This window comes from Schistocerca cancellata, chromosome 12, assembly GCF_023864275.1.
Source record: "Schistocerca cancellata isolate TAMUIC-IGC-003103 chromosome 12, iqSchCanc2.1, whole genome shotgun sequence".
Taxonomy (NCBI): domain Eukaryota; kingdom Metazoa; phylum Arthropoda; class Insecta; order Orthoptera; family Acrididae; genus Schistocerca; species Schistocerca cancellata.
This window is the reverse complement of record NC_064637.1, coordinates 126180607-126193683: the sequence shown is the minus strand read 5'-3', so window position 1 is coordinate 126193683 and position 13077 is coordinate 126180607. Positions and strand designations below refer to the sequence as shown.

The 13077-nt window shown below is 38.5% G+C and overlaps 1 protein-coding gene across 1 annotated transcript in view; it reads right to left on the bottom strand.

Moving 5' to 3' along the window:
- The window catches only part of LOC126109514 (DNA (cytosine-5)-methyltransferase 1-like), a 128855-nt gene that overhangs the window by 86882 nt on the left and 28896 nt on the right, over positions 1-13077 (bottom strand). The window contains exons 24-25 of the mRNA XM_049914535.1: positions 11910-12038; positions 6851-7094 (exon numbers count right to left, since the gene is read on the bottom strand). Coding sequence (XP_049770492.1) covers positions 6851-7094; positions 11910-12038 — 373 coding nt within the window. The remainder of the gene's footprint in view (positions 1-6850; positions 7095-11909; positions 12039-13077) is intronic.

Sequence of the window (13077 nt, the reverse complement as noted above, 5' to 3'; positions counted from 1 at the left end):
ATTTCAGCCTTTATATTAGGTCACTATCAAGTGTATCTGACACTGACAAATGTTAATACATGATATGATAGATATATAGATTTTTTTTAATAACACGAAATGAGAAACAATGCTTATGTATGTACAGCACAGTGCAGAAAGAAAATACAACATATGTTACACTGTAAAGGTGCAACATCAAATGACAAAGTACAGTAGAAGTCAAGTGAATTCAAAAAAAAGTTTTGCATCCAACAATGTCAAGAGAAAAATTGCTGTGTCATAATTACAAAAACTGTACAATCTGATATCTTAAAATTGTTAACATTGTTTAGCTTAAAGGGAGTTATCATTGCAAATTTTTAAAATAAAATGCTAATAGTAAATAATAAAACACTAAAATTCAAGTAGATTTTAGAAATTTTCATGCCCAGTGACAAATTTATGCTCATTTGAAAAATGCCAAGGGAAAGACTCTTAACAAGCAATGCAGATTATGGAGCACCAATTTACTGGATATCTGCCTCCAAGTTACTGTCAACTCCATTTAAATATACTCTGCAACAGGTAGTAGCAGCTGTTCGTTGTATGTTTGTAAACATACTTCTATAAGCAATAGATGATGCATACAAGCTGTGCTTGAGCTCTCAGCAGTTCCCGGTGATTCAAATTTTACTCATTATGGATACCTTTAAACTCTACTTGGAAGCCTCATTCATTGCAACTATTTTACACTTTTATTAATTGCAAATAATTACTTCCAGTATTTAGTTTGAAAAACATGCAATTGTAACTCTGAAACATGTCAGAATATAGCTCTTTTACACTAAAGCATGTCAACAGTTTTTCAGATTGTGCATTTTTTATAATTATGATATGCCCATTACCTCATGATGTCATTGGGTGGAAAACTTTTTTAAAAAAAATATTTGACTTATACAGTTTTATCATTTGATATTAGCATTTTACCTCTAAAACATACCATGTAATTTTGAAACATGTTAGATAACTTTTTTAAGCTAATCATATTAATAGTGTCAAAGTATCAGATTGTAGAGTTTCTGTAATTACAATGTGCCTATTTCATTGGGCACGAGACTTCTTCTGTTTATAATCATTTGACATTGCTTCTCTACAGCATAACATAAGTTGTATATCCTTTCTGCATTGTACTGTACATGTATAAGCACTGTCTCTCATTTCCTATTATAAAAAATGGAAATAATCATCATACACAGCTGGAAAAAAATTAGTACACCCCTTTGGAGGTTTTCAATTCACTCAAGGTTTTTATTACAGCAGTGCATATGGAATACATGAAAATATTACATTTACAGATCAATAGCACAAGCAATCTTCATGTACCACATATCAACCCATTTTCAAAAAAATTATCTAATGGTACGTAAAATTTACATAAAAATCTCAACTAATTATTTACACTTAACGTCACTGGAATTTATTTTTCAGATTTATATGTTGACTGTTCCAATCAAACTGATGTAACTGATCTTCATTTGGGTACTTATAATTACAAATTACAGTTAATTGTATCTACAGTTCACTACAAGCATAAAATCTGTGAACCAACCAATATATTCAAGACATGTGGTCTACACTATTCAAAAGTTAAGCATTCCAAATTACCAGCAACTTATTTTAAATTACCCAAAACTAATTATCTTATGCAGTAATCAAACTTATAGACTGGTCAGAAAATAAAAGGTACATATACACTCCTGGAAATGGAAAAAAGAACACATTGACACCGGTGTGTCAGGCCCACCATACTTGCTCCGGACACTGCGAGAGGGCTGTACAAGCAATGATCACACGCACGGCACAGCGGACACACCAGGAACCGCGGTGTTGACCGTCAAATGGCGCTAGCTGCGCAGCATTTGTGCACCGCCGCCGTCAGTGTCAGCCAGTTTGCCGTGGCATACGGAGCTCCATCGCAGTCTTTAACACTGGTAGCATGCCGCGACAGCGTGGACGTGAACCGTATGTGCAGTTGACGGACTTTGAGCGAGGGCGTATAGTGGGCACGCGGGAGACCGGGTGGACGTACCGCCGAATTGCTCAACACGTGGGGCGTGAGGTCTCCACAGTACATCGATGTTGTCGCCAGTTGTCGGCGGAAGGTGCACGTGCCCGTCGACCTGGGACCGGACCACAGCGACGCACGGATGCACGTCAAGACCGTAGGATCCTACGCAGTGCCGTAGGGGACCACACCGCCACTTCCCAGCAAATTAGGGACACTGTTGCTCCTGGGGTATCGGCGAGGACCATTCGCAACCATCTCCATGAAGCTGGGCTACGGTCCCGCACACCGTTAGGCCGTCTTCCGCTCACGCCCCAACATCGTGCAGCCCGCCTCCAGTGGTGTCGCGACAGGCGTGAATGGAGGGACGAATGGAGACGTGTCGTCTTCAGCGATGAGAGTCGCTACTGCCTTGGTGCCAATGATGGTCGTATGCGTGTTTGGCACCGTGCAGGTGAGCGCCACAATCAGGACTGCATACGACCGAGGCACACAGGGCCAACACCCGGCATCATGGTGTGGGGAGCGATCTCCTACACTGGCCGTACACCACTGGTGATCGTCGAGGGGACACTGAATAGTGCACGGTACATCCAAACCGTCATCGAACCCATCGTTCTACCATTCCTAGACCGGCAAGGGAACTTGCTGTTCCAACAGGACAATGCACGTCCGCATGTATCCCGTGCCACCCAACGTGCTCTAGAAGGTGTAAGTCAACTACCCTGGCCAGCAAGATCTCCGGATCTGTCCCCCATTGAGCATGTTTGGGACTGGATGAAGCGTCGTCTCACGCGGTCTGCACGTCCAGCACGAACGCTGGTCCAACTGAGGCGCCAGGTGGAAATGGCATGGCAAGCCGTTCCACAGGACTACATCCAGCATCTCTACGATCGTCTCCATGGGCGAATAGCAGCCTGCATTGCTGCGAAAGGTGGATATACACTGTACTAGTGCCGACATTGTGCATGCTCTGTTGCCTGTGTCTATGTGCCTGTGGTTCTGTCAGTGTGATCATGTGATGTATCTGACCCCAGGAATGTGTCAATAAAGTTTCCCCTTCCTGGGACAATGAATACACGGTGTTCTTATTTCAATTTCCAGGAGTGTAGTTTCTAGACCCCTTTTATTGTTTTGTATACCATTTATTTTCTAACCTGTCTATTCCCTACCCCTCCATCCCCTACCTTCCTCTCATGTGCCAACCATGTATAATGCACTTGCCTTTTGCTCATATTAGTTCTTGCATGATGTTTTATCCTTAATTCTGTTTTGCTACTATCCTATCTTCCATCTTTAAGCACTCCGGTTTTAAAACTGATTCGTGCAGGCCCCAACAGTCTGTCTTTCCTCCTCATCATGTCCAGTAAGTCTCCCCTGACCCGGATTATGGGCAACTTTTCCATAGTTCTCCCCATTTCCTAAACCTCAACAGTCATTTTCCATCATCCCTTTCCCTTCTTCTTCCAACCCTTTTGTCAGAAGATGGAGCTGCTGGTTCTGGAAGCTTGCACGTTTTATTAACTTTCATACAGGTTTTCTCCTGCCACCGATTGGTGAGTATATTTTTTTATCTATCCAATTATATTATAAAACTGGCAGTTCATGCATTGTAAGATCTACATTTGAGTGCACTCTTAGTGTTGACGCATGCCACAAATATGTTCGTTCTGTATGTGAAAATATGCACACCAGCCACGGTGAATCTTGGGAACTCTAATAACTTTTGAGTAGAGTCTATAAACTAATTAATGAACATTTTAAATGGACTGTGTTGTGATACACATTAAGTTTGGAATGTCATTGGTACCAGAGTGAGGTTTTGTTGGACACGGTGATGTTTATTAACAATTGAGTTCATTGAACTGCCCCAGTGTATAGTATTACCAAATTACTGCAGGTCAATGCTTATTACAAACTGCACTGATTTTATGTAAATGTGTTGGGTGTTTTTTGATGCTGCAAAAGAACAGTGAACTTCACAACTGGATAGTGACCTTAAGGTATTGTAGAGTCTATCCTGATGTGTGTGCTAATTAGTCCTTGTACACCAATGTGCCAAAACTTTGTGACCATGTGTTTAATAGCATATTGTTCCACTTTTCAACCACAGTACATCAGAGATTCTGCTTTGCATGAAACCTACAAATCCTTGAAAGGATTCCAAAAGTATGTGACACCAAATGTCTATGCACAGGTCAAGCAATTCTCACAAATTACGGAATGGTGGTTTGTGGGAAAACAGCTGGTGCCTGATATGTGTTCCTGTGGCTACAGATAAGGGACATTTGCTGGCCAAGACATCAATGTGAGTTCACTATAATGCCCCTCAAACAACTGTAGCATAATTCTGATCTTGCAACAGGGACAGTTATCCTGCTGGAAGATGTCGTTGCAGTAAGAGGATACATCAAGCAGGAAACGATCCAGGTGGTCCGCAATAATGTGCACATAGTTCACTGCTTTCATGGTGCCTTCAATTACCTCCACAGTTTCCATGGAAGCCCAGCTCATTGTACCCCATATAGCATAATTCTGCCCTCACCTGCTGGCATCTGTGGCACGGTGCATGTTTTTTGCAGCCATTCACCTTGATGACAGCATATAAGGACTCAGTCATCGATCTGGTGCAACAAGAAATGTGATTCATTTGACAGGCTATACATTTCTATTGACCCACACTGAAAACTTAGTAATTCTGTGTCCACTGCAATCATAACGGATGACATCGTAGGGTCAACACAGGAACACTTAGTGACATGGGGCTCCATGTTAAACATTGGTCTGGTTTATTCTGAAACCCTTGCACCCGCACCAGCATAGTATTCCATCATCACATCTGTCACAGATCACTGCATATCCTGGATTATACAGCGGGGGATCCTCCAACCTCTACATTTTTTGGTGAGATGTGGTTGTCCAACACCATACCTCCTACTTGTTATTTCACCATCCTTCAACCACTTTCCATAGGTGCTCATGGCAGTTGTACACCAACATTTCAGAACTTCTCATTTCCAGCCACAGCACCATAACAATATGCTCTTTGTTAAAACTGCTTATATACAGGATTTCTGCATTTGCAGCCCATGTCTTCACTATAATGACTGCCCATTCATGGCTCTTCCGCTAACATTCTTTCCTTACTGTGTCACGTGCCCACAACACCAGCAGGAGGCATTCAACCTCACGGTGGGCAATGGTCACAGATTCTCTGACCTATACATTTTTTGATGAGATGTGGTTGTCCAATACCAGATGGTCTACTCATTATTTCACCATCCTTCAACCACTTTCCTTAGGTTCTCATGAAGGTTGTACACTGACAGGCATCCACCCCGATAGCTGAATGGTCAGTGTGATGGACTGTCGTCCTAAGGGGGCCAGGTGCGATTCCCGGCTGGGTCAGGGATTTTCTCTGCACGGGGACTGGGTGTTGTGTTGTCTTCATCACCATTTCATCCCCATCTGGTGCGCAGGTCGCCCAGTGTGGCGTCGAATGTAATAAGACCTGCACTAAGGTGGCCGGACCTGACCCTGAAGGGGCCAAATGCTCATTTCCATTTTTCCACTGACAGGCAACCATCTTTGCCATTTCAAAGATTCTTATTTCCAGCCAAAGCAGTATAACAATGTGGCCTTTGTCAAAACCACTAATATCAGTGGATTTCAGCATTTGTGTCCTGCATCTTCACTATAATGACTGCCCATTTGTCTGCCTTTCATTTACATTCTTTCCTTACTGTGTCACATGCCTGCAACACCACCAGGAGGCATTCTACCTCACAGTGGGCAGTAGTCATAATGTTTTGGATTAAAAATTAAAAGGAAGGTCAGCGTTGGCTGTAATATTGATGATTTATTGATAGCAAAATCGATTTTCAATCACATAGTGATCATCTTCAGTGCTGTGGTGTACAAATTAAACTCATAGGCACTGGTATCAAGTTATTATCAGTAACCAAAACTGAAAAACAATCACAAATAATTATTTGTGATTGTTTCTCAGTTTTGGTTACTGATAACTTGATACCAGTGCCTATGAGTTTATTATTTGTGATTGTTTCTCAGTTTTGGTTACTGATAATAACTTGATACCAGTGCCTATGAGTTTAATTTGAACACCACAGCACTGAAGATGATCAATATGTGATTGAAAATCGATTTTGCTATCAATAAACCATCAATATTACAGCCAACACTGACTTTCCTTTCAATTGAACATACATGGTCATTGTGCACACAGCATTCCAAGGAGTCGTCAATCAATAATGGTTTGGTTCATCAGTGTATATCTCATTAACTGGTCATCACCTTAATGAAGTATGCTAAAGATGGATAAAATCATTAATCAGTGAAACTAAAATTGATGAGTTTTGTGTGTTATTGAGTAGGAACCATGTAATAGCCACAAAGACATTTGCAGCTTTGTTTCATCAGTGAAGTGAAGAGCACTACTTAGGGGCCTCTAAGACAGGCAGCATCAGGTTAGATTCCTTCTGTTACTACCTCTATTTATAGCCAGCAAACTGCAGAACTTCAGGAATCAAAGATACATAAGTATATTTGGAATACCAAATGTGATCTAGTACGGTTATCAGCAGTAAGGCCAAAGCATGAGGAGTCCGTATTACAGTCAGGGTCTATGTCTTAAAACAAAGTAACAGAGCAAAGTAAAAAAGATATAATTGTTATAAACAACAGATATTGGAGGAATCTCAGATAAAAGGAGGGAGGAGCTAATATGCAACACTGAATTCCTTTTCTATATTGTTTGTTATCACAATACAATGTGAAACTCTAACAAAAATATGATTTACTAACCATCGTCACTCCAATACAACTTGTTAAGATCTACTTTTAAGACATCTTCTATTTCATTCATTACATTTTCTGGCCTGTAAAACATTTTTACTCTTAATTTAATATCCTTTGCACAGTTCTCACTATTTTCTACAAATATGCACGTAATAAGGCCAATACAGAATGGCTCAGGTGTATCTTCATTGGAACCTTTAATGCCATCTTCCATCTTTCGATAAAACTCTGTGTAAATATCTTCATTGACCTTCAACAAATAGAAATGGATATTGTAAAATACATTTAAAATTATTCACTTTCTCACTAATAGTGAGAACATGGATTTAAAGTAGTTTACAACAGTATGAAATGAATCCCAATGAAAACATAATTCACTTTCAGGATATCAGAGCAAGTGGCAGTAGTTCTTTTGTAAATTATTTACAAACATACAGGCTTGTCAGAAACAGTCTGAAAAGCTTGTAAGAGTGTTGCAGGGTAGGTTGTGCTGAGAAATAATTGTCAAGGAAAAAATTGATATCTTGCACTGTTTCCAAGTTAATTAACATTGATATTAGCTAATTAGGTCATTGTGCATGCAAATTTGAGCTGCCCACCAGAGATAGTGTCATGAAATGTGTTCTCCAATTGGTTTCCTAAAACCACAATAGAGAGCGGTACAAAAACTGGACATGGGACAGCAGTAAGGACTGAACCCAAGCCAAAGGCTGAGCTATCTCATGTTCCATAATCTACACTATGAGAACAATTCACACTAATTTAATTTGGTGGGCCACTTGAATTTGTGTACAAAATGGCCTGATTGGCTAACTTCAATGCTCGGGACAATCTACCATGCAACACACTTACCAGGTTTTTAGACTGTTTCTGGCAATCCTGTGTAAAAGCACAGCAGAGTTTAGCTGTTATTTGATATAGTGTTACTCAGCCATATTGTTATGGGCTTTGAATAGCTTCAATATATTGTTGAACTCTGCAAACACTACTTCTATCAGAGATTAGTCTGTGGTTAATCAAAATAAGTTTCCTTTAAGTGCATAACAAAGTAAACCCTTTATTGTATACAGAACATCCTGATGTTTTGATTGCATGCTGCAATACAAGTCACTGCAATACAAGTCAGTTCGACAAAAAAGTCAAATATGGCAACTACAAAGTCAAATATGGCACCTACTAGCCTCAGAGTGTCTGTGCAGGGCACTTTTTTTTTAGTTTAGTTTAACTTCTGACTACAAATTTCACTGCATACTTTAACTTTTAGAAAGCTAAAGGCTAAGTGAAGGCTATGTGCTTTCTATAGTCAGACACTTGACTAAACAGAACTGATAAATCATGACCTTGTGGGAATGTGATGGGTTACTATCCCAAAATCAAACACTTTCATTTTATATTTCGATACAGATGTATATTTAAATACAGCTGTGTAGACAGCTATACACAACAAGCCACATAAGCAGACAGAATCATCTCAAACTTTTTGTCCAAATTAGACCTTTGGGGAAGGGGGGGAGGGGGGGGGGCATCTGTGCCATATTCAAGGATGTCCTGGGGTCCAGGAGCTAGACCAATGGTACATCTATGTCATGCAGTGATGAAGTCAGTGGTGGAACATGAAGTGGTAGGTTCATCACAAAGTTCTCCAGATGGCGTGGTCGGGTGAGGCGATGGCCGGCTCGAGAGAAAGCCAGTGGCCTGAAGTGTGCAGAAGAACCAAAGTGTGGAGGGATGATTCGAATCTCACTGAGTGGAGAAATAAAGTTGTGTAGAAGGGTGGGGTCACAATGTTGAGGGAGGGTGAACCACTGTAGTACCTCGACTCCCAAGCACTTGTCTGATAACGGTGTGTTTGTGTCCATCAGGAGGACGAGGTTGTGGTCATTATCTACTACCAGCGAGACATCTTCCACATGGTGTGGCAGAACTGAGGTGTGAAATGCGATCGTAGGGGGGGTCAACTCAGCCCGGTTGGTGTGGGCTGGAAAACCTGCGTACAGAGAGCCACTTGAACTGACTGGGAAACCAGTAAAAGGAGAGTCACTAGGGCTGGACACCAGTGATGGACCATGGGCCTGAGTGACTTGTGTCGTATCATTCAAGGAGTCTGAAATATGGTGGGGGACTAGGTCGTCAGCCATGTTGGGAGAGCCTGATGCCAGAGAATCAGAGTCCACGCCGGGTCACCACTGTGGTAATGTGATGGGCTACTATCCAAAAATCAAACACTTCCACTTTATATTTTGATACACACGTATATTTAAGTATAAGAATCTACATGTGTATGTACAACAAATCGCATAAACAGACTGAATCATCTCAAACTTTTTGTCCAAAGAACTCACGAGCAGAGAGAGTCCTCATTTGCGGGTCGATGTTTATGTCAGTGTCACAACCTGGATCATAATCATATACCCACAGGGAGTACTCATTGTGTTGAACATTAATGACAACTTTATACTGGACGGGCATGGATAAAGTGGTTGCTGGTCCATGAATAAAAAATTTCTGCATTGCTTTCTCACAAGTGCAATGGCAGTAAAAGGTGGGTCTCTGATTATGAAACCTAGTTCAGAAAAATTTTAATCTGTCATGTTCAAATTAAACTGAGAGCAGAGACTTCAGAAAAACTATGATTATCTAAAAGTACTCAGGTATGATGAAACATGATGGCTTTACTTCAGGGACACTAATGCTAATGTGTATGATTCATTATATGTCTCTACTTGACATTACACTGAATAGGGTATATGACGTGGCATCCTACTTCTTATTTATCGTTCTGGCTTCTATAATAATTCTTCGATTTGCCACTCTGTTTGTATAAATGTGGCCTTTGATGCACAATGGCAATAACATTGTCTCTCTATATGCAAAAGGAAGTACTGCCAATCAACAGATCACTATGTAGAAGAGGAAAATTCTTACAGATATTTTACAGTTACTGGATTATTATGAAAATACATCAACACAGATGTTCTTGTTTTCTTATTTTTGAAACATTTACCATGATTTTTAAAGTACAAGGGTAATCCACAGATAAATTGCTAACAACAGATTCGGAAAGTGTAGTGCGGAAAATATTAATAAATTTCTGTGTCACACTATTGTTGCAATTACTGGTCAAGTGCCGATAAAATTATACAAATTACCTCTTATCTGCAATAACATGAATATCTGGCACAAACATTTACACAAATATATGTAACAGCTACACATATTGCAGACATTTTCATTTCTTCACATAAAAATTACCATCCTATGTACAATAATTTTTACACATGACTAAAATTACCAAATTTAATAGAACAGATAGCAACAAACAGTTAGATCAAGAGAATATGAGATGTTAGTTTGGTATTCTCATGGTCTGTGGATCATAAATCCAATTTCTCGCAATTGTGTTCTTTCATTGGCTGTAAGAACAAAATGATATAAGCTGAAGAGGAAAAGAGTAACACACATTTTTATAGGCTGTGCACTGGATAGGTACAGAATACCAAGGGTAAGATAAAGAAAAGACAGTTCCACAGTATTTTACATGAGTGTGTATAGTGCTAAACATTAAATAAATAAGAATGTCAGAAGAAACTTCAAAATAATAATAATATTATAATAAAAAGACTGAGAAATATCAACAAGCACACTTAAGTATAACACCAAATCTCAGATGGCTGTTATTAAAATAAAGTTTTCTGTGATCAGCCATTTCCTATTCTGTTTACATCTCTTGAAGCATAACATATCTTAAGGACTCATCTTCATTCCCTAATGCTACAGCTACCAGTATTACATGAAAATGGTGATATCAATTTTTCATTTGTTATGTTGCAAAAATGATCATTTACTGTGTAGAAGAGAAACAAAGCGAGAGATAGTTATTTATTTAATTCATCCACATTAATTTGTTTTTCCACTAAGTGCACTGTCCACAGAATCTGGGTAGAAGATCTTCATACATATTGGTTCTACAACTTACAAATGAATTTCATTACATTTTTCATAATAAATTGGATGTCATGTAATGAATCAATAGAGCAACGGTTTTGTTTACATATACTGTAGACTTACTTGTTATTTGTAGAATTACAAATGGATGAGTTACATATTTTCATGCAGTAAGTTCTGTTAGAGTACTGAGTAGAAGCTCTACTAAGCAAAGTAAGGACGACAGTTAGTTTTAAACAAATAAAATAATAGAGGAAGAAAAAGGACATTTCATTCAGAAACAGATTTTATATGTCTGGGTAATCTCTTGTACACCGTTTTCCTACAAGATGTACATCTTTTCTGCACAAGGTTGTGTCTCAATAAGTAATAGAGGTCTCTGATCTGGTATTATAATCATGAAGACTTTAATTTTGGATAAATAAATTTTCTTTCATCAGTACACTTTATTTGACATGCATAACTGCTCCAACGTACAAAACCAAGGATGGAAGCATTTTATTTCCTTTAAAAAAAGGTTTACTTTCTTTCCTAGTGCTGACAAGTTTCATTATTCTTTTAACTGTTTTTTTATTTCCTGAAAACAGTTTTGGTCTGCTCTATAACCACCTCTTCCTCTGAAAGAAATGCATAACACAATCTTTTAGTTCTCTAAAGATATTGGTCATCATGTAAAGAGTGTTTAAAAAGAGGAACCCAAAACTGCTATCTCAAGCTTGTAACTGCTTCAAGTGACTGATATGACAGATACACTGGCTCATTCTGTGCCATCAATTATTGGCTGTTTACCTGGACTCACCAAGACCTTATTTTGGCCAACAGTATTGTAATAGCATTAAGATAACCTTGTTTGAACTCTGTCTTATCATTTGCATGCTTATTCTGTGCAACATGACTAGTGTCAATAAAAACTGTTCAAGAAAACAGTCTTTGACAGTCTGTACAAAATTTTCAGAAAATTATATTGTAACACACTGATGAATGTAGATAATCAAGGTTTATGACTGTCATTATTGACGAACTAGTTTTGTCACACAGAGTTCTTAGTACATAACACTATAAAATGACAAATGAACTCCAAACCTTTAGTAACAATCTGTAATAAAGTTTGTTAATGTACCTTCCTCTTTTCTGGTTTATCATAGAAGGTAGTGCACAGATTTCTTAATTTGAAGGACCCTGGTTGAAGGTACACACTGGTTCCTACTTGGTACTCTGTATTCCTCCATCTAACAACTCTGTACTGTATCTGTGAACAGAGGAAGAGATCTCCTAACAATCAGAAGTAAAACAATTGCAATATAACAAACACATGTTAAATGAAAAGAAGAAGATGAAGAAAACAACAAAGAAACTCTGTATTGGACCACTCAACACTGCATCATTCAGCATTACCAATACACATATTTCTGAATTTGACAGAATGTAAGCTGAACAGAATTCTAGTGCCTTCTGATGAGAATTTCATGTCACAAGCACAACTCCCAAGGAACAGAAAAACACAACTCCTAAGGAACAGAATTTCCTTATAGTAACATTTTTACACACAATTGGATAATAGAATGCATTTTACTCAAAGAAATCCATATATTAGCAGTATTTCTGTAATACCTAAAAGCATCATAGAAGTTTTTTCTTTTGTTTCTTTTAGGACAATAGTGTTTGCTTGTATTTGGACACATTTCTTCCACAAAAATCTTATCAAGCAAGAACTGAGAAACTTTTTTGCTGTGTCTTTCAGAAAATATGAATTCATTCCTGCATGCCTTTATGGAAATTGATGGTACACTCACTCTCTTTAGTACTTTTCTTAAATGCAGCACAGTAGTGTGAATAATTGTACTAAAAATAAACTCCTCACTTTCAACAGCATGCAATGGTCCAAATTTTAGTTTCAGTCACTTCTGAATCAAAATAAATGTTTAATTCATAGCATGTGACCATATTGATAACTTTTTTCATCTTTTCATTTCTTCATTTAGTATCTCATTATTTTAGCAATTTGGCTACTTCTGTGACACTATCATCATGAAAATGAAACTACACACATTTTCATATAAATTCACTCAAAAGATTCCTTCCACCACTGCAGTATGTTGGGATAATTAGTAAGAATATTGGTTATACAGTATTCCCAACCATTATGAAAATGCAGAGAAGGGATATCTATACTACTATATTAAGGCAAGTCATTGTTTAATGTTGTTACCAAAAAAGTTCTTGGCCGATTTACTTTGTATTTTCACACAATGCTCTAACAAACATTTGTACAGGCATAGGTATATATA